The sequence below is a fragment of the Silurus aristotelis genome (genome assembly GCF_946808225.1).
Source record: "Silurus aristotelis genome assembly, chromosome: 6".
Classification (NCBI taxonomy): Eukaryota; Metazoa; Chordata; class Actinopteri; order Siluriformes; family Siluridae; genus Silurus; species Silurus aristotelis.
Window position 1 is genome coordinate 24,097,845 of NC_139579.1, and position 21,005 is coordinate 24,118,849.

The window sequence follows — 21,005 nt, forward strand, 5'->3', positions numbered from 1 at the left end:
GGTTTTATTATGGATTAAACTTAAGAACTATAATATAACATTTTTGTTATGATTATTTAGTTTATATATCTATAAAATTGTGCATCAATTTATTTATTTGCAAAATCACCGTTGACGGATACATACATGCACATTGATTGGGAAGCCGGTGGACACACCCCCACATTTGTGCATTCATACACTTATTGAGATGCACCTTCCACTGCCAATTTACTGACCTGCTTTTGGGATGGGGAGGAAACTTGAGAACCCAAAGGAAACCCACGTGGACATGGCCAGAACATGTAAAACACTGAACAGACAGTAACCCAAGATAGTGTTGAAGCTGTGAGATGGCAATACTATCCACTGTGACTCCCAAAATAGCCACATGAATATCTTTTTTTTGTCATTAATACTGTATATTAACATATGGATGTTCCACTGTTTGTGAAAAATGTAAATAGGCTATGAGAAATCAAGTGAGCCTACTGAATGTTGAGCAAAACTCTTGTTTCCCAAGACTACTTTTACGCTCCTCACACTCTTTCATTTGCCAGTATTTGATCGCACAACTAGCTGCAAATATAATGCATATGGGTTTAAACATAGTGACCTGATTTAGCAATCTAATCTGCTCTTACATGTACATCTTCACTAAATCCCTTACTTATATATGTATATCACATTTAGTGTTATTGTATGGATATACTGAGGTTGGTCCGCAACTTCTATTGCCTAAATGCGCAAGAACTTCGATGGATGTGCAAATATCTGCACCAAGATACTACGGTAGAACGCAAACACGTGTTGGGGAACTTTAGATTGTACGTGAACTTAAACTGTATGACTCGTAATTCCGTGTTCAGTGAGTCGATTCTTTATTGTGCGTGCTCAGTTAAGCTATGAAGACAAGTATAACGTGTCATTATAAACTTTAATAGGTCTCGCGGATTATATTAGGTAAAAAAGACTAAACTACACGTTGCTTGGAAATCCCCCAGATTTGAATGAAACTCGGTGCCGATACCGAGCGGATGCACAATTGTTGCTATAAAGAATCGGTTGAAGAGTCGACTCTCATCGGTTGCCACGCCTCTCCTGTGCCTCAGTGTTGTAGATTCGGAGAAACGGGACCGGACTGAGGAAAAGTGATGAAGGAAGTCAGGGGTCTGGATGTAAATGTCATTTAGGCAGAAACCGTGTCGTTGTATGAGTTTTATATAATTCTGTAAGGTTTCCCTGGAGGTCTGAGTTTGCTGACTAAGTTACCGCAGTTTGTCAAATCCTCGTCGTGCCTGCCAACCTAGCTAGCTTACAGCTAACGTCAAACTTTTTAACTTTTTCTTTTTTTCTATGTGCGGACTGAAGAACGAAATATGAGATGTATTATATAGTTTATTGTCCGTCTTTAATGCCATATTCGTGTAGTTTTACACTAATGTCAACCGAGTAAATACTTTTTTATACAAAACTAGTTTGGGCTAAGTCGCTAACGCTAGCTAGACAAACAGCTGAATTGCTAGCAAATCTGGAGAAAACTACCTGTGCAGGGGTGATATTATTTCAGCGCGCTGGAGTCATGGCGCTGCTCGGAGGCTGATCCTGTAGTAGTATTACCTCATTACCGCCCGTCGTGTTTATCATCGACTAAACGCCTGTCAACAAAATGTCACTGGAAGAGTTTGAGAGACATTACGGGTCTCTCTCGGACTCGGGGTGTGAGTCAGTGAGCGGCGGCCCTGCTCCAGGCCTGTTCAGCGGGGAGGAGGAGAAGCTACACTACATTCCCATCAGGGTACTGGGCAAAGGGGCTTTCGGGGAAGCCACCTTATACAGACGCACCGAGGTAGGAGTCAGAACTTATTCTTTAACACAACGCTTCCCAATTTCTGCATCACGAACCAGTTTCACGCAAGAAAATTTGTATATCATAACCATGTAATATTGCTTATAAAATAAAGACAAAATCAGTCATACTCATACATACATAATCAGTACAGAATCAGAACGAGCTTCTCTAATCGATAAATATAAAAAACTGAGACTAAAAAAGTGCAGGACATTGGCATAGGTGAAAATGGTCCTTTAAGAAGAAAAAAAGAAGACGAAATTTTTTTTTGCCACTCCAAGGCCCTGTGGTTTGGGACCCCCCTCCTCTAACAAGTTTTGGCTTGCATGTCTCGACTGTTTCCTTGTCCACTAGATATTCTAGATTCTTAAAATATTTCCTCTGACTTGTGCTTCATTTTTATTGATTTGTCTTATTTGTTTTGGCATGCCGGCTACCCTAGAACATCTCCAGTTATCCCACATAAGCTACACATACCAAAGGGAGAAACACCAGTCCAGGGTTCCTCTCAAGAATGTTGTTTTCTGTGTTATGTGCACCGGCCCAATCTTGAATATTAGTTAAAGATAAGAGGATGGTGTTCGAGTGGCAGTAAGAAATCAGACGCTGTTAAAAATGCGCTTGCTTAAGTCTCTGCTGTTTTCCATATTTGTTTTTTAATCCATCATCATATTTGTTTAGATTTGACAAGGGTGTTTCGAATGTGTAAAATATATCTATTGGCTAATCAGTGAAACACTTCAGAACTCAATTATTTAGATTCTCCCTTTTTCAGGATAACTCCTTGGTGGTTTGGAAGGAGATTGAGCTGACCTGTCTGCCAGATAAAAAGCTCAGAGATGTCATGAATGAAATCAGCATCCTGTCCATTCTCCATCATAACAACATTATAGCGTATTACAACCACTTCATTGACAAGAACACCATGCTGATTGAGCTGGAATATTGCAACGGTCAGTATATGCTTTTTTATAATTGAAGTGCATAGTTCTTTATGTTCAATAAACATGTAACGTATAAAGCATAAATGAAATATGTTACATCACGTATTATTTTTTTCCAGGTGGAAATCTGCATGAGAAGATTAACCAACAGAAAGGGAAACTCTTTACACAGGAGGTAGTATTAAAAACAATTCACATTGGGAAAGTGCTTATAAATAATTAATTTTGTCTTACTGTGATAATGCAATTTGGATGGTATTCTCAGGTTGTTACATGGTATCTGTTCCAAATTGCATCAGCTGTGGCTCATATTCATAAAGCTGGTGTTCTACATAGGTATGAACTTCATGTTTGCTGCCTTTAAAAATAAATAAATAAATAAAATTCAAGCCAAAGAAAATTAAGTTTTGACCAGAACAATAATGGGTTTGTTTTTTTTTTGTTTTGTTTTTTTGTCCACCTTTCTTAAGGGACATAAAAACATTGAATATCTTCCTCACCAAGACCAACTTAATAAAGCTCGGAGACTATGGTTTGGCCAAGAAGCTGGATTCAGAGTATTCAATGGCAGAGACAGTGAGTTATTTTACCTACAGTTGTTTGTTTTTCAATTGTATATATGTATTTATCAGTTTACTTATTCATTTTTTAAATGATCTAAATAAGATATCACTGACTTAATGCCTAATGCCTTAGGTGTCACATCATTCTGTTAAATTGCCTCTCACTCACTCTGCTGAAACTGCTATACCTTGATTAGTGTTTTAATCTGTAATGTGTTCTCTAGTGTGTAGGCACTCCTTATTACATGTCACCGGAGCTTTGTCAAGGGGAGAAGTACAACTTTAAATCAGACATCTGGGCCATGGGCTGCGTTTTATATGAGCTTCTGACTCTCACCAGGACCTTTGATGCGACGGTAATGATCTAAAACAGCTGTTACCGATTAAAAACTGGTTTAGAGTTTGTTGTTGACTAACTGGTTTGTTAGACCTAACATTGCCCATGTTCTGTTTTCAGAATCCACTAAATCTATGTGTGAAGATTGTCCAGGGCAACTTTACTATGGAGATGAACTCAGATGTTTATTCATCAGAGCTCATAAAGATAGTCCTTGAATGCTTAGATCCGGTGAGCAGATCTAGATACATGAGTATTTTTTTAATAATGAAATTATAAGTCCCTTGTTTGCTCATTTTACCTAATGTGTAAAGAACCATGCATGTGTGGTAAGAGTTACAAATAATGCACATAATAATGCAAACTAACATGCAAAGACAAGAATATAAATCAGCAATAATGAGCAAATGTGTACAATGTCTTGAAGGATCCAGAGAAGAGACCTACAGCTGATCAGATTCTTGACTGGCCTATAATCTCCTGTGATAAACTGTGAGTATTAAGGTGGCATTGTGAACAGAAATTAACTTAATAAATAATGACATTGAAGAGAAAGAGTTTAGCTTTTTCCCCTTTCTATGTTTCTAACATACTTTTACTAATTAATTTGAGCTCAAACATGCAACCCTTAAAAAAACAAGTCAATGCTTTCAGGAAGTTTGAGGGGCGTGTGGCTGCATTGAATTCAGCCATAAGGAAGCCCAGGTATGTTTAACCGTTTGTACCAGCTTTAGAAAATGCTGTTTCTAATATAATCTCCTTTAGCACGTTTGGTATTTACACTGTTAATTTGTTTGTTTTCAGGTTGAGTGCAGTATCAGACACCCCAGTTGCTGTAGTAACCACCCGTTCTAGAGAATTGTATTTCTGGGGAGGAGGAAAGTTCACCCCTCAGAAACTGGACGTTTTTAAGGGTGGCACAAGTGCTCAGCATGTGTGTGCAGGGGAGACGCATTTCGCTGTGGTTACTGTCGAGAAAGAGCTTTACACTTGGGCTGTAAGAATCTTGTTTTATACATTCTGCACACCAGTGTGATCATATTTCTTTTTCCTGATGTAACAAAACACATGCAGAATAAATCAGAATAATTAATTTCCTTGTATTTTGAAAACGTATTTGCGTGATAGATTTACTGTAAAGAAAAAAAAAGAAAGTTTGACCTAACTTTGGTAATTGTGTAATTAATTGGATAGGGATATACAGAGAATGTAATATACATTCTATAGTCACAGTGTGATGTGTCATACTTCTAAGTATTATTACAACTAAAGCGAGTGTGTGTATTTCTTCTATAGAGTGTTCAAGGTGGTGCGAAAATGGTGGGCCAGCTTGGGCATGGAGATCAGGCCTCATATCGGCAACCTCGCAAGGTGGAATATCTGCAGGGAAAAGCCGTGAGACAGGTTTCTTGTGGGGCAGACTTTACTGCCTGTGTAACTGGTAAGTAAGCCCATTAAAAGCACAATCAAGCCTTTGATTAGTTTAGTAGTTTTTATTGCTGTTATAAAAACCAAATACAAGTTGTTATAGCCAAATACAAGTTTAGGTTTGTGAATGTATTTCTTTGCTCTTTCCTACCAGATGAGGACCAAATGTACATGTTTGGCTCAGACTATTATGGCTGTATAGGTGTGGAGAATGAAATGGGTATGGAAATTCTTGAGCCAGTTCTGCTGGAGTTTTTTCAGGAACGACCAGTGCGACAGGTGTCTTGTGGAGATAACCATGTGGTAGTGCTGACTCACAAGGGAGAAATCTATTCCTGGGGCTGTGGAGAACATGGTAAGCATTGATACGCTCTAAATACCGCAACAGTGGACTGCAGAATTTGGTTTTATTAACAAGAGATTTTTTTTTTTTTCTGGGCAGGTAGACTTGGCCTGGACTGTGAGGATGATTTTAACTCTCCTATGCTAGTAAGCATATAGTATATTTGCATAAGCTCGTCTGGCATTTTTGGTAAACATGCACAATGCATACATTTAGTCTGCGCTGGATTATATAATATTGTATACAGTTAAGTGTTTATTGAGTGTTTAATTTTGCCATGACCCTTTTAGTTTTTAATAAAAGTTTGAATACAATACTATTTATCAAAAAAATTATAGAGGGCAGTTGACATTTAGCTTAAGCTTAAGATATTACTGGTGATCAGTAGTGCAATTTCTATATTCTGCAATTAATTTTTATGTTTGTATTATCTTGACTGTACAAGGAGTGTTGTATTTGCTGAAGTCTCCACTTCTAATCAGCCTATATCATGTGTGTGCCTTGCAGGTGAAAGTACCAAAGAGCGCCTCAATTTACTCTGTGTGCTGTGGCAACGATGGAACATTTGTCCTTACAGATTCTGGAAAAGTCTTGGCCTGTGGAAGCAACGAGTTTAACAAGCTTGGTCTCAATCAAGGCATTACTGGTATTAAGAACCACCCTCGGGAGGTATGGACCTCTTGAACACTACTCTTCTTTTTGTTGCACTAATTTAGTCTTTGCTGATGTTTGTTTAACTTGCAGAATGTCTAAGATTATTTACATCTCCATTAATTAGGGTTGTCAAGACATACCCTACACAACAACTCTGACATTAGTGAAGCTGCTTGCCCACTTTAAGATCCAAATCATTGCCCCTGGGAAAACTCATACAGCAGCCATTGATGGTGAAGAGTTTATTGCCTTTTGTGTCTAACGTGTTCACATTTAAAATAAAATCATAATGACCTTCTATACAGGAGAACTTTAGAATAACTGTTTTAAATGTTGTATCTGCAGAGAGGGGACGTCTGATGACATTTGGCTGTAATAAATATGGCCAGCTTGGTGTGAAGGACTTTAAGAAACATCAAGGGGTTCAACTGCTTTTAGGACCCTTTGGAGGAAAATATGTCTCCAAAGTGTCCTGTGGAGATGGCTTCACAATTGCTGCTACAGAGGGTAAGCAACAAGACTATTCATTTAAAAGAAGCAAAAAGAGAATGCATTGGAAGTATAATGAAATTAAGTGAAACTGGATAGAGAATTAACCGATTATTTTTCCCCTTCAGATAATCAAATCTTTGCATGGGGGAATGCAGGAAATGGCCGTTTAGGCATGCCGGCAGATCGAGGGTTCGGCTCTGAGGTTTGCCCGGCCCTTCCTCGCCCCATATTTGGTTCCCTACATTACGTGCCTGACTTGTCTTGTCGTGGTTGGCACACAATCATTATCATGGGTAATTAGTTTACTTTCTATAACAAATAATTATTAGTTTCAAAAGTTATAATTTAACTAACAAATCGAGAAAGGTTTAAGCATTAAGAGCCTGATTCCATTCTCTTGTTATACTTCTCACAGAAAAGCTGCTAAACTCCAAAACAATCCGTTCAAACAGTAGTGGACTGTCCGTTGGCAGTGGTAAGACATTTTTTTTGTTAACATAAATTTACTATAAATGCTTAATTTCCCTTATGGAAATGTTATACTTTATTTGTATTATTGTTAAAATATATATATATATATATATATATATATATATATATATATATATATATATATATATATATATATATATATATATATATATACACACACACATATATACATACATACATACAAATAGGCATAGGTCAGAGCTCCAGCTCCTCTTTGGACTTGGGTATTGAGCCTTCGTCAGACTCTGAGCTGCGAGAGGGCATTATGGGAGGCACAGTGGAGGTTCACTTGGAGGAAAGAGGACCTGAGACTCCATCAATGGCATTAATGGAGAGCAAGACCAATGGGAGTTCTTGTCCATCTTGGCTTCGCAAGGTATGCACTACCAGTTAAGTCAATCAAGTGTTTTCTTAGAACAAGTAGCCTCCAAGAAGATTCCTGGAATTCACTTTCAGTCTTTGTTCTCCAGGAGCTGCTGGATGCAGAATTCATTCCCATGCCTGATGGCTCCAGAGATTCCCTATCTAGCCCTCTGGATACGTCTTTTACAGAACGTGCCACACTGCCGTATGAAGAGCTTCAAGAACTAAAGGCAGCTGCTGCAGCTGCTGCTAGCGGGAATGGCTTCATGGTAACGGCTTTAGAAAAACTTTAAACACTTTTACACTGGAGGAAGATTATTGGGTTGTTTAAATGTTTGAAATTAATTAAAAATATATATACTTTAATTCTAAACTTTTTCACATATTTTATATATCTTACAAGCAAACAGTATGGGTAGACTCTGAGAGCATAAATGGTGTGGACTCTGGAACTTCGAAGAAAAGTAACCTGCCACAACAGCATGCACAACAGACTTGCTGCCAAGCGAGCAGTGAGCTTGCACAGGTAAAAACTTTATACAAACATGAGCACAAAAATAGACTTGAGTACTGCTATGTTTTTAATATGCTTTGGCCACTATGTGATGACTTTGTCTTTAACTTGGTTTTAACTTTGCAAGATTTTCATTAGTGTTATTTCTCAAGTAAGTTTTTTTTTTTTTAGAACCGTCATTAAAACCAGCAGATGAACTGATTTAATATTTTAATGTTTGTTATGCATAGATGATGTTTACACATTCATGTTCAGGATCTAAAGGCTCATTTTTGGATTGCTGCCATTTTTACATGGTTCTCTCCATGTGTATTTCAGTCCAAGTGTCTGAGATTCCTCTTTATAAGCTTTATATGAAACAGGGATTTAAGGTTAAGGTTTAAGGTTTAACACTGTTGAACACCATCAGGTCCTGTTTAATTGAAAGGGTTAATATCTGCAGAGATTTTTCATGCCTTTAACTTTAACTTTAATTTTATTAGTTTTTCCAATTGCATGCTTTGTTTACTGGGAAAAGTGTTTATTCTCTGTTGTAGCTAAAAGAAATAGTGGAAAAGCAAAATGCAACGATCCAGCTGTTACAGAAACAGGTGAGTAGCTATTTATTTTCTATATCTGCATGACATTACCCTGAATCACATTCTCTTAAAGTTTGTGCAATGCCTGGTTTATCTTTTTGCCTGTGTACTGTATTTGTATTTTTTATTATTTTTTTAAATACATGAGAAGACCATGCCAAGGCAGTCTCTAATGGGTTTCTGCCTGCATTTGCTGCATGTAATTTTGAAATGTCCACTAGGTGGCAATGAATAAACTGTAGACTGATGTAATGCTGAATGTAGTCATGCTACTGATTGATAGTTACTTACTTGGGAAGACAGTTAACAGTTTGGTTGTTATGATTTCCTCTAAAAAAAAAAATTACAATGAGATTGTATTGGATTTTAGAGGTCAGATTATAGTTTAATATTGTCCTAAACACACATCTGTTTCTCACTTTTCAGTACAACGACCAGCTCCAAGAGAACGAGAAGCTGCAGAAAACCATTAATGACCTCAAAAAAAGCTCTTTTCATTGTGACAAGAGCAACCATCAAGATGAAGAAGAATGACTAGGAGAATGAGACACAACATGGATTTTATAACTGAGCGCAAATAAGGGTCTTCTCTGAACCGAAACATCAGTGAGTGAGTAGGAGAATGGGGAATATGTTAGTCATTTGGAACTAAATCTTCCTGCCATCACAGTGTGAGGGGAAGGACTGTGCATCACAAAATATTGTTGCTGCCTTTTGTTAATAATAAAAGATTTTTTATAGAAATACACGGTTATACCAGTTGGCCACTGCATTCCTGCTGCATCATGTTTGTTTGTGTGTATGTTTACGCAACAGTGTATACATCTTTTTATCTTGAACCACAATATTAATCATTTGAGTTCAGATCTTTTAAAAGTCTATTTGGATTATGCAAGGTATTTCCAAAACATCACCTTTTAAGCTTTAAGGTAGTTCATGTGTAGTGCAGTCATTGTCAGTATCTATCTGTACACCAAATTGTCTTATGTAGTTTTTCTCACAGGAGAAAATACATGGGCATTTTTTTCTCTCGGTAGATTATTGGGCTTGTAAGATATGCAAAAACTATTTTTTTTTCTGTACTTTCATATATATGTCTCAACATATTTTATTTTGAAGAATTATTGACACAAATGAGAACCATATGAAATTTTTACTCCGTTATGTGCAAATGTGTATACGAATGGTTTTTACATATCATCAAAGAATCTGTGACAAAGAATGTACTACTGATTTCCACTTTATGTATGCTTTTTTTCCCCCTCTTGTGGTTGCAGTGTATTTTATATAGTTCAGGTGTCACTAATGAGAGATGACCTACTTCGGACTGATCTTTATGCAAGTGTTTCTAAATCTGGGTTGCTCTTGGGCTGCTTCTTATTTCTTTATTTGCACCTGCTTGATTACTTGTTTCTTCTTGATGAAAACAAGAATTGCAGGTGAACATACTAACCAGCTGCCTTTGCTTGCTGAAACATTAACTTAAAACAATGATTTGATATTTCATAGAGCATAATGACCGGGGGGGGTTTGTAAAAAAAAAAAAAAGAAAAGCGGATTAAGCCATGGCTTTAGCAAAAGTTTTGCTAAATCAATCTATTACAATTTAATTTAGCCAATTAAAAAAAATCTCTATGGGATCAATAAAGTATTTTGATTATGAAAAAGAAAACCTATTTGGAAATCTGAATTTTGGTTTGGAATGTTTGTTTTTGTTTGGATGGACTTCCTGACTACCACCATAGATCCTGGGGGCTGGGATTTGTTTGTGTGAGAATCAATCTTTTTTTTTTTTCTTCAACAAAACAAAACAAAAAACAGTACTGTAATTAATTTTTGAGCTCTGCATCTTTTTAGTGTCTTTGTATATGAATGTGGGGTACTCTGTTACACACCTACCAGGATGTTAAATGATGTGTGGTATACATTATTTCAATATCCTTTTGTATTTAAAAATCCTATATGTAACATTTTATTGAGATGGGTATGCCAAAAGTGTACAATGTGTACATCCACTCTCCGAGCACAGCAAATTCTCTGCTTTTAAAGGTACAATGAAACCAGACATTTTTTGTATGTTTGTGTGTGGATTGCATAATTCAATTTTTTTTATTTTGTTTTCTTTATGGTAATTTCTTTTTAATTTGTAAAGCTATAAAGCAAATTGCCAAAACATCATTGCAAACCCTAAGCTGTGGCCTGCAAACTCTATCTCTAGCTCTCGCTCTCTCTCTCACACACACACACACACATTACACTTTTCTACATTGACAAATTTACACCAAAGATTTTATGCCCCATGTGTCACTGATGTATTGAAGTGTTTTCCATATGTAACTGCATATACCTAAAAAAGAATTGCATGCATCGTATTAATAAAAGCCCTCAAGTTTTGATCATGTGTACCTGACCACATTACATAATGCATGTGTGTGTTTAAGTATGCGTAGCTTACATAGGTTTAAGGTTAATTTTAAACTTCTTATTCATTTAGACAGTTATATAATTACATCAGGGTTTTTTTTATGATTTATTTTTGTCTACAATCGTTAACACTGTCATTTTTTTTTTATGGGCAGTGGTAATTAATTATTACATTCCTTTTCATTTCCAAAAAAATTCATTAAATCACTGACATCGAGATCAACATGTAGTCTCTGCTGTTGAGTTCAGTGGTGGTGCCGGGGAGGTGGAGGTTTGCTCTTAACGTTCAGGCACTTTGGAATGTGCCTCTCAGCTGGTCCAGGAGCAAAACGTCTTTTACAGTGGGGACAGGTTTTATAATCCAAAGTCATAGCTGCACTTGGCTGAAAGTCTTTGCATTTAGGATCACGAGACTGTTTTAAGCACTGAATGAGCGCCTGGTGTTTTTCTCGCCAATTACTCTTCTTGGACTGTGGACATAAAACACGTATTCTAAAGTAAATAACAGCAAAACGTAAAAACTGAAATGTTTAAATTATTACATGTGGTAAAAACCAGACTCAAATAATACAACAAATGTGTCTGGTCTACAGATACCGTGCTAAAATCTTAAATCTCACAAGAATTAGTTTGCATATAAAAGCAGCACCTGCTACTGTTTAAATGACGTACGCTTACCTGTGGTTCTTCCCTTTGAGCGTTTGTCTTCCTAAACTCCTCCAGCTCAGTGCCTTTGGCCCGGTGCATTTTGGAGTCATAGAAATATCCTTTTTTTTGTGCTTTCTCACAAATGCGGGTATGGTGCTCCAGTCGATCTTCTTTAAAACTTCTTTTACATATTTTACAAGGTAAATGTTGGACAGTGTTGTCTGGAGCATATTTGTTTATATACATCTCTGCAGCGCTGTTGCTGTGCTGATCCACTATGTCTACTATAAACTTTGTTCCTTCATGCCTTTCCTTTCCTCCATCATTTGCTCTCCCTATTTCCTTCTCCTGATCCGCATTGCCCCACTCTATGTCTCCCTTAGGATTTGTTCCTTCATGCCTTTTCTTTCCTCCGTCATTTGCTCTCCCTATTTCCTTCTCCTGATCCGCAGTGCCCCACTTTATGTCTCCCTTAAGCTTTGTTCCTTCATGGCCTCTCTTTCCTCCGTCATATGCTCTCCCTATTTCCTTCTCCTGACAATCTTTCTGCTCCCATTTTCTTAGCACGGTCCCTTGCTGTTCCATTGCACTTTCTTTCCTTGTGTTGTTTTCTTCAGTTCTTGTCTGTTTCCTCATAGGCCTTGCCCTTTCTTCAAAATGGCGCCATTCCTTTTCCGCAATCTCCGTGGTTCTCTGGGTTTGTCTGCCCCTGCTCTCCCACTTTAATTCTTCTCTGCTTTTCTCCTTCTGACCATCATGTGTGCCGTTTATACGATTCTCTTGTCTTGCTGAACTATGTCCCGCACATCTCTCCCACTTATTAAATCCCTCTTGTTGTCCTTCATATTTTCTGCCTCCTAAAGCTCTGTCTCTGGCACACTCCCAGTCCCAGGTTCCTTTCTTCTTATAGTATAACCTGCTTTCTGCTTTCCCTGTGCCCTTCTGCTCTTCTTTCATCCTGTCCTCAGATGCATTTCTCAGTTGAACGTTCTTCAGGGTTTCTGCAACATTTAAAAGCTTTTCCTGTAATAAAAATTTTTTTTTGCGTATTTCTACTGCCATCCAGATCTCATTTTCACAAAGTAGGCGTTGGCTCTTGTTTAATGTCCCACCGATTGATTTGCTTTTGGTTCCATCTCGAGGTCTGGACAGATCACTGGGATCAGAATCAAATTGTTCTAGTTCACTCCTATCATGTTTTACCCATCTCCTGTGACTGGTCGGTTTCTCATTTCCCCAGTGCACCTCAAGCCAATCGACGGTCTTTTTGTTTTTTGGTATGAAATGATCACTGTCTGCTTGGCAGTTGTTTCGGTTAAATGCCAGTCTGTGGCACGAAGGATTTTCTTCAGAATATAGGTTTTGCCTGGCAGAAGCAGATTTGTGTCTCCTTTGATGAGGATTCGTCCCAGGGAACATGTCCTGCTGGCAGTCCATCATGGCGGCTTCTTGCGATCTAAAAGGAGGTGATATGACTCCTTCTCGTTTTAGGGGTGGAAGTTTTTCCACTATGTCTCTTTTCTTGGGGGGAAAAAAAAAGGCAAAGTCAAACTGGTGCATACTTTTTTTTTTTTGGTAGCCACAATACACATTATTTACACATTAATTGTAAGTCTACTGCAGTGTCTTAGGACCGCAGTTTGCATTAACAGTTCTGTATGTAATCACCTATTACTGAACAGTACACCTCAACTAGGGCTGCAACAACAACTTCTTTTGGATTCTCTCATTGGGAGTCGCCAGCGCAGATCATCCGTCTTCATATCATTGTCTTTTACAGCTGCCTCTTTCAAACTAACTACCTGCATGTCTTCCTTCACCACATCCATAAACCTCCTCCTTGGCCTTCCTTTTTTCTGACTTCCTGGTAGCTCAATACTCAGCATTTTCCTACCGATATACCCCATGTCCCTCCTCTGTAAATGTCCAAACCATTTTAATTGGGCCTCCCTTACCTTCTCTCCAAAACATCCTAATTGCGCTGTTCCTCTAAAAAACTCTTTCCTAATCCTGTCCATCCTCGTCACTCCGAAACGAAAACATTAACATCTTCAGCTCTGCTACCTCCAGCTCCACCTCCTGTCTTTTATTCAATGCCACTGTCTCTAAACCATACAACATTGCAGGTCTCACCACAGTCCTATAAACTTTCCCTTTCACTCTTGCAGATACCCTTCTATCACAAATCACTCCTGCCACCCTTCTCCACCCACTCCACCTTGTCTGCACTCTTTTCTTCACTTCTATAACACACTCTAAGATTACTTTGCACTGTTGACCCCAGGTACTTAAACTCCTCCACCCTCTCCACCTCTTCTTCCTGCAACCGCACCACTCCACTGCAGTCCCTCTCATTTACACACATGTTCTCTGTCTTACTATTACTGACTTTCATTCCCCTTCTCTCCAGCACGTACCTCCACCTCTCCAGGCTCTTCTCAACCTGCTCTCTACTCTCACCACAAATCACAATATCATTCGCAAACATCATAGTCCATGGAGACTACTGTCTGACCTTGTCCGTCAACCTGTCCATCACCACTGCAAACAGGAAAGGGCTCAGTGCCGATCCTTGATGCAGTCCAACCTCCACCATAAACCAGTCTGTCCTTCCTACTGCACACTTTACTCCTGTCACACTGTCCTCATACATGTCCTGCACCACCCTCACATTCTTCTCTGCCACACCTGACCTCCTCATACAATACCCCAACTCTCTCAGGACCCTGTCGTACGCTTTCTCTAAATCCACAAACACAAGGTGATGGTCCTTCTGACCTACTCTATACTTCTCTATCAGCATTCTCAAAGCAAGTATTGCATCCATAGTGCTATTTCTCTGCATGAAACCATACTGTTGCTCACAGATGGTCATCTTTGATCTCAGCTTGGCTTCCACTACTCTTTCCCATAACTTCATGGTGTGACTGATCAACTTAATTCCCCTGTAGTAACTGCATGTCTGCACATCTCCCTTATTCTTTAAGATCGGTACTAGCACCATCCTCTATTCATCATCATCCTCTCACCTCTCAAAATCTTGTTAAAATGTGTTTAAAACTTACAGCACATCCTTCCCAGCTCGATCCCTCTACCTGGCCAATCGCTACAAATCCTTATTACCTCTTTCTCAATGTCCAACTTCTCATACAGCTCCTCATACGCCTTTTTCTTTGCTTTAGCTACAGCCCTCTCTGAATTTACGTATATAACACAATTAAAAAAAATAAACAAAATAATTATATTTATATCATATATATACACACATACATACATACAGTGGTGTGAAAGTGTTTGCCCCTTCCTGATTTATTATGCAGTTTTTAAATGAAGGTTTTTATCATTGAGGGAAAACAACATCCAAAACTGCATGTGTGAAAAAGTGTTTGCCCATAAACCTAATAACTGGTTGGTCCACCCTTAGCAGCAACAACTGCAATCAAGCGTTTGCGATAACTTGCAATAAGTCTGTTACAGCGCTGTGGAGGAATTTTGGGCCACTCATATATGCAGAATTGTTGTAATTCAGAAACTTACATTGGAAGATTTTCGAACATAAAGTGCCTTTTTAAGGTCGTGCCACAGCATCTCAATAAGATTCAGGTCAGGACTTTGACAAGGCCACTCCAAAGTCTTCATTTTGTTTTTCTTCAGCCATTCAGAGGTGGACTTGCTGGTGTGTTTTGGATCATTGTCCTGCTGCAGAACCCAAATTTGCTTTGGCTTGAGGTCATGAACAGATGGCCAGACATTCTCCTTAAGGATTTTTTGGTTAACAGCAGAATTCATGGTTACATTTATTACAGCAAGTCTTCCAGGTCCTGAAGCAGCAAAACAGCCCCAGACCATCACACTACCACCACCATATTTTACTGTTGGTATGATGTTCTTTTTCTGAAATGCGGTGTTACTTTTATGCCAAACATAATCGGCCACACACCTTCCAAAAAATTCAACTTTTATCTCATCAGTCCACAAAGTATTTTCCCAAAAGTCTTGGGGATCATCAAGATGTTTTCTGGCAAACTGAGATGCGCCTTTGTTTTTTTTTTGTTTAACAGTGTTTTTTGTTATGGAACTCCATGCAAACCATTTTTGCCCAGTCTCTTTCTAATGGTGGAGTCAAAACACTGGCCTTAACTGAGGCAAGTGAGGCCTGCAGTTCTTTGGATGTTGTTGTTGGGTCTTTTGTGACCTCTTGGATAAGTCGTCGCTGTGCTTTTGGGGTAAATTTGGTTGGCCGGCCGGCCACTGTTCCATGTTTATGCCATTTGTGGCTCTCACTGTGGTTTGCTGGAATCCCCAAGCTTAAGAAATGGCCTTATAACCATTTGCAGACTGATAGATCTCAATTACTTTCTTTCTCATTTGTTTTTGAAAAAACAAGAATTCATTAATGGCACTTTTTCACACCACTGTGTGTGTATGTGTATGTATATATATATATATATTATATATATATATATATACACAGTGAGGAAAATAAGTATTTGAACACCCTGCTATTTTGCAAGTTCTCCCACTTAGAAATCATGGAGTAGTCTGAAATTGTCATCGTAGGTGCATGTCCACTGTGAGAGACATAATCTAAAAAAAAAAATCCAGAAATCACAATGTATGATTTTTTAAACTATTTATTTGTATGCTACAGCTGCAAATAAGTATTTGAACACCTGTCTATCAACTAGAATTCTGACCCTCAAAGTCCTGTTAGTCCGCCTTTAAAATGTCCACCTCCACTACATTTATTATTCTAAATTAGATGCACCTGTTTGAGGTCGTTAGCTGCATAAAGACACCTGTCCACCCCATACAATCAGTAAGAATCCAACTACTAACATGGCCAAGACCAAAGAGCGGTCCAAAGACACTAGAGACAAAATTGTACACCTCCACAAGGCTGGAAAGGGCTACGGGGAAATTGCCAAGCAGCTTGGTGAAAAAAGGTCCACTGTTGGAGCAATCATTAGAAAATGGAAGAAGCTAAACATGACTGTCAATCTCCCTCGGACTGGGGCTCCATGCAAGATCTCACCTCGTGGGGTCTCAATGATCCTAAGGAAGGTGAGAAATCAGCCCAGAACTACACGGGAGGAGCTGGTCAATGACCTGAAAAAAGCTGGGACCACCGTTTCCAAGGTTACTGTTGGTAATACACTAAGACGTCATGGTTTGAAATCATGCATGGCACGGAAGGTTCCCCTGCTTAAACCAACACATGTCCAGGCACGTCTTAAGTTTGCCAATGACCATTTGGATGATCCAGAGGAGTCATGGGAGAAAGTCATGTGGTCAGATGAGACCAAAATAGAACTTTTGGGTCATAATTCCACTAAACGTGTTTGGAGGAAGAAGAATGATGAGTACCATCCCAAGAACACCATCCCTATTGTGAAGCATGTGGGTGGTAGCATCATGCTTTGGGGGTGTTTTCCTGCACATGGGACAGGACGACTGCACTGTATTAAGGAGAGGATGACCGGGGCCACGTATTGCGAGATTTTGGGGAACAACCTCCTTCCCTCAGTTAGAGCATTGAAGATGGGTCGAGGCTGGGTCTTCCAACATGACAATGACCCGAAGCACACAGCCAGGATAACCAAGGAGTGGCTCTGTAAGAAGCATATTAAGGTTCTGGCATGGCCTAGCCAGTCTCCAGACCTAAACCCAATAGAGAATCTTTGGAGGGAGCTCAAACTCCGTGTTTCTCAGTGACAGGCCAGAAACCTGACTGATCTAGAGAAGATCTGTGTGGAGGAGTGGGCCAAAATCCCTTCTGCAGTGTGTGCAAACCTGTTGAAAAACTACAGGAAATGTTTGACCTCTGTAATTGCAAACAAAGGCTACTGTACCAAATATTAACATTGACTTTCTCAGGTGTTCAAATGCTTATTTGCAGCTGTATCATACAAATAAATAGTTTAAAAATCATACATTGTGATTTCTGGATTTTTTTTTTTAGATTATGTCTCTCACAGTGGACATGCACCTACGATGACAATTTCAGACCCCTCCATGATTTCTAAGTGGGAGAACTTGCAAAATAGCGGGGTGTTCAAATACTTATTTTCCTCACTGTATATATATGAAAGTATTCAGACCCCCTTAAATTTTTCACTCTTTGTTATATTGCAGCCATTTGCTAAAATCATTTAGGTTCATTCTTCTTCCTCATGAATGTACACACAGCACCCCATACTGACAGAAAAACACAGAATTGTTGACATTGTTGCATATTTATTAAAAAAGAAAAACTGAAATATCACATGGTCCTAAGTATTCAGACCCTTTGCTCAGTATTTAGTAGAAGCCCCCTTTTGATCTAATACAGCCAGGAGTCTTTTTGGGAAAGATGCAACAAGTCTTTCACACCTGGATTTGGGGATCCTCTGCCATTCCTCCTTGCAGATCCTCTCCAGTTCTGTCAGGTTGGATGGTAAACGTTGGTGGACAGCCATTTTTAGGTCTCTCCAGAGATGCTCAATTGGGTTTAAGTCAGGGCTCTGGCTGGGCCATTCAAGAACAGTCACGGAGTTGTTGTGAAGCCACTCCTTCGTTATTTTAGCTGTGTGCTTAGGGTCATTGTCGAAGGTAAACCTTCGGCCCAGTCTGAGGTCCAGAGCACTCTGGAGAAGGTTTTTGTCCAGGATATCCCTGTACTTGGCCGCATTCATCTTTCCCTCAATTGCAACCAGTCGTCCTGTCCCTGCAGCTGAAAAACACCCCCACAGCATGATGCTGCCACCACCATGCTTCACTGTTGGGACTGTATTGGACAGGTGATGAGCAGTGCCTGGTTTTCTCCACACATACTGCTTAGAATTAAGGCCAAAAAGTTCTATTTTGGTCTCATCAGACCAGAGAATCTTATTTCTCACCATCTTGGAGTCCTTCAGGTGTTTTTTAGCAAACTCCATGCGGGCTTTCATGTGTCTTACACTGAGGAGAGGCTTCCGTCGGGCCACTCTGCCATAAAGCCCCGACTGGTGGAGGGCTGCAGTGATGGTTGACTTTCTACAACTTTCTCCCATCTCCTGACTGCATCTCTGGAGCTCAGCCACAGTGATCTTTCGGTTCTTCTTTACCTCTCTCACCAAGGCTCTTCTCCCCCGATAGCTCAGTTTGGCCGGACGGCCAGCTCTAGGAAGGGTTCTGGTCGTCCCAAACGTCTTCCATTTGAGGATTATGGAGGCCACTGTGCTCTTAGGAACCTTAAGTGCAGCAGAAATCTTTTTGTAACCTTGGCCAGATCTGTGCCTTGCCACAATTCTGTCTCTGAGCTCTTCAGGCAGTTCCTTTGACCTCATGATTCTCATTTGCTCTGACATGCATTGTGATCTGGAAGGTCTTATATAGACAGGTGTGTGGCTTTCCTAATCAAGTCCAATCAGTATAATCAAACACAGCTGGACTCAAATGAAGGTGTAGAACCATCTCAAGGATGATCAGAAAAAATGGAAAGCACCTGAGTTAAATATATGAGTGTCACAGCAAAGGGTCTGAATAATTAGGACCATGTGATATTTCAGTTTTTCTTTTTTAATAAATCTGCAACAATGTCAACAATTCTGTGTTTTTCTGTCAATATGGGGAGCTGTGTGTACATTCATGAGGAAGAAGAATGAACTTAAATGATTTTAGCAAATGGCTGCAATATAACAAAGAGTGAAAAATTTAAGGTGGTCTGAATACTTTCCGTACCCACTGTGTATGTATATATATATATATATATATATATATATATATATATATATATATATATATATATATATATATATATATATATATATATATATATAATATATAAGAAGGCTCAGCGTCTCCAGTTTTTGCAATTTGCTTGTGTACTCAGTTACTTGTTTACATGCTAACTGCATTTAATAACCCTGTACTCTGCACAATGACAATACATTTGAATCTAATATATATGATATATTCTAATATAATATAATATATTTTAATATATATCTAATATATATATATATATATATATATATATATATATATATATATATATATATATATATATATATATATATATATGGGTGTTTAAATATTTTTTTTACTGTTAATCATCTGCTGCTTAAATATTGAAACTTACGAACTTACCATGGTAAATATCCGACGGCTTCACAGCGATTTGTTGATATGTGTCTCCTAGAGACCAGACATCGCGCTTGACTTCGATACACTCATTTGATTGGTTCGTGGGATATGACGTTAACGCGACAAGGAGGAGGGGCGAAACTTCTTGAGACTGCTCGATTCCAGAGTCGACTCCGAGAGTCGGTTAAGATCTGGCGGAATCGAGTAAATTTTGCGCATCGGGTGCATAAAAGAGTTATGGTTATGAAATACATAACAGTATGACTAGTACAAATAATGAAGATTGTATATATAATACCCATATTTAAAATTAGGTCTTTATAAGTTAATCTTGTATTATTTAAGCATTCCTTATTAGTGACATTTGAGTATTTTATAGAGTGAATGATACTAATGATAATCAGTGGTGGCCCAAACATTTCACACCTAGGCCTTCAGTTGTGTCCTACCTGAAAGAATCCACCTTTTAATACTATCATTATGACACCACAGCTATAAAAAACATCAATATTATACAGAAATGCAGTATAACACAGCCCTGCATTACAAACCAGTGAAAATAAATTTCATTACTAAAGCAAGAAACACATTGAACACAATTCAACAGGTCTCCTTTCATTGCAGACACAGCTGCACCTCCAGCATACATCATCTCCAGCAGAATCATCAATATTAACCTCATCAAATAACCTTGGGTTTTCTGTGTATTTTTGTAACACCTTTCAAATTATCTGACCATGTAAATCACTGGGATTATGGTTTTCCAGAGGATTTAAAATGAAAGCAAATTGTGTAATTTAGTGCAAATTCTACAGGAAATTTGGTTACAGAAAAAAAGCTGACCTTTCCTAACAATGTATAACTTTCATACAAGGCTGTCTTGAAATAGCCTTGTAAATATACAGTATGTGACCAAGTTTTTCTCCTCTGTCAGCCATTGTGAAATGGGAAAAAACCCAGCTATTAATTACAAATAAATATGTTTGAGCTTGTGTAGTTGCTACAGATGCAGTTTGCGAGCTCTGACTAATGCACTCTCTGATCATCCAATCAAAAGACATAAAAATGCCAAAGTTATTGTAGGCCTTTTAGATGGCCCCAGTGTTGCACACATTAGAAATCTTTTTGGTTAAAGCAGCAATTTTATTGTTATGTATTTGAAGCTACAGGCACCCGCCATGTTACATTTGAAGGTCTCAAGGCAGATTTCTTTGCAACACGTGATGCGATGGTTGAAATCTGATTGGAAATCAACTGTAACATAAATCCATTTTATTGGGAATCATTT

The 21,005-nt window shown here is 38.6% G+C and overlaps 2 protein-coding genes across 3 annotated transcripts; one reads left to right on the plus strand and one right to left on the minus strand.

Annotated features, from left to right (window-relative positions):
* Positions 1-1,069: 1,069 nt before the first annotated feature.
* nek9 (NIMA related kinase 9) lies at positions 1,070-10,933 on the plus strand. Of its 2 annotated transcripts, XR_014534020.1 has the most exons (24): positions 1,070-1,828; positions 2,607-2,784; positions 2,895-2,950; positions 3,041-3,111; positions 3,246-3,351; positions 3,563-3,694; positions 3,796-3,906; positions 4,103-4,167; positions 4,330-4,380; positions 4,480-4,672; positions 4,972-5,116; positions 5,258-5,458; positions 5,546-5,592; positions 5,954-6,115; positions 6,225-6,333; positions 6,446-6,607; positions 6,718-6,885; positions 7,008-7,067; positions 7,273-7,460; positions 7,555-7,716; positions 7,851-7,973; positions 8,498-8,551; positions 8,966-10,067; positions 10,700-10,933. XR_014534020.1 is itself a non-coding variant. In XM_083543925.1 (23 exons), the coding sequence occupies exons 1-23, from the start codon at positions 1,649-1,651 to the stop codon at positions 9,071-9,073; spliced, it is 2,832 nt and encodes a 943-aa protein (XP_083400051.1). In that variant the 5' UTR covers positions 1,070-1,648; the 3' UTR covers positions 9,074-10,326. The 2 variants fall into 2 exon arrangements, 1 of the variants encoding a protein (XP_083400051.1); XM_083543925.1 differs by lacking the exon at positions 10,700-10,933 and having other exon boundaries at positions 8,966-10,326.
* On the minus strand, positions 9,578-19,799 carry zc2hc1c (zinc finger, C2HC-type containing 1C). Its single transcript, XM_083543936.1, has 3 exons — positions 19,721-19,799; positions 11,642-13,132; positions 9,578-11,433 (listed from the first exon to the last, which is right to left on the minus strand). The coding sequence occupies exons 1-3, from the start codon at positions 19,721-19,723 to the stop codon at positions 11,209-11,211; spliced, it is 1,719 nt and encodes a 572-aa protein (XP_083400062.1). The 5' UTR covers positions 19,724-19,799; the 3' UTR covers positions 9,578-11,208.
* Between the last annotated feature and the right edge of the window lie 1,206 nt (positions 19,800-21,005).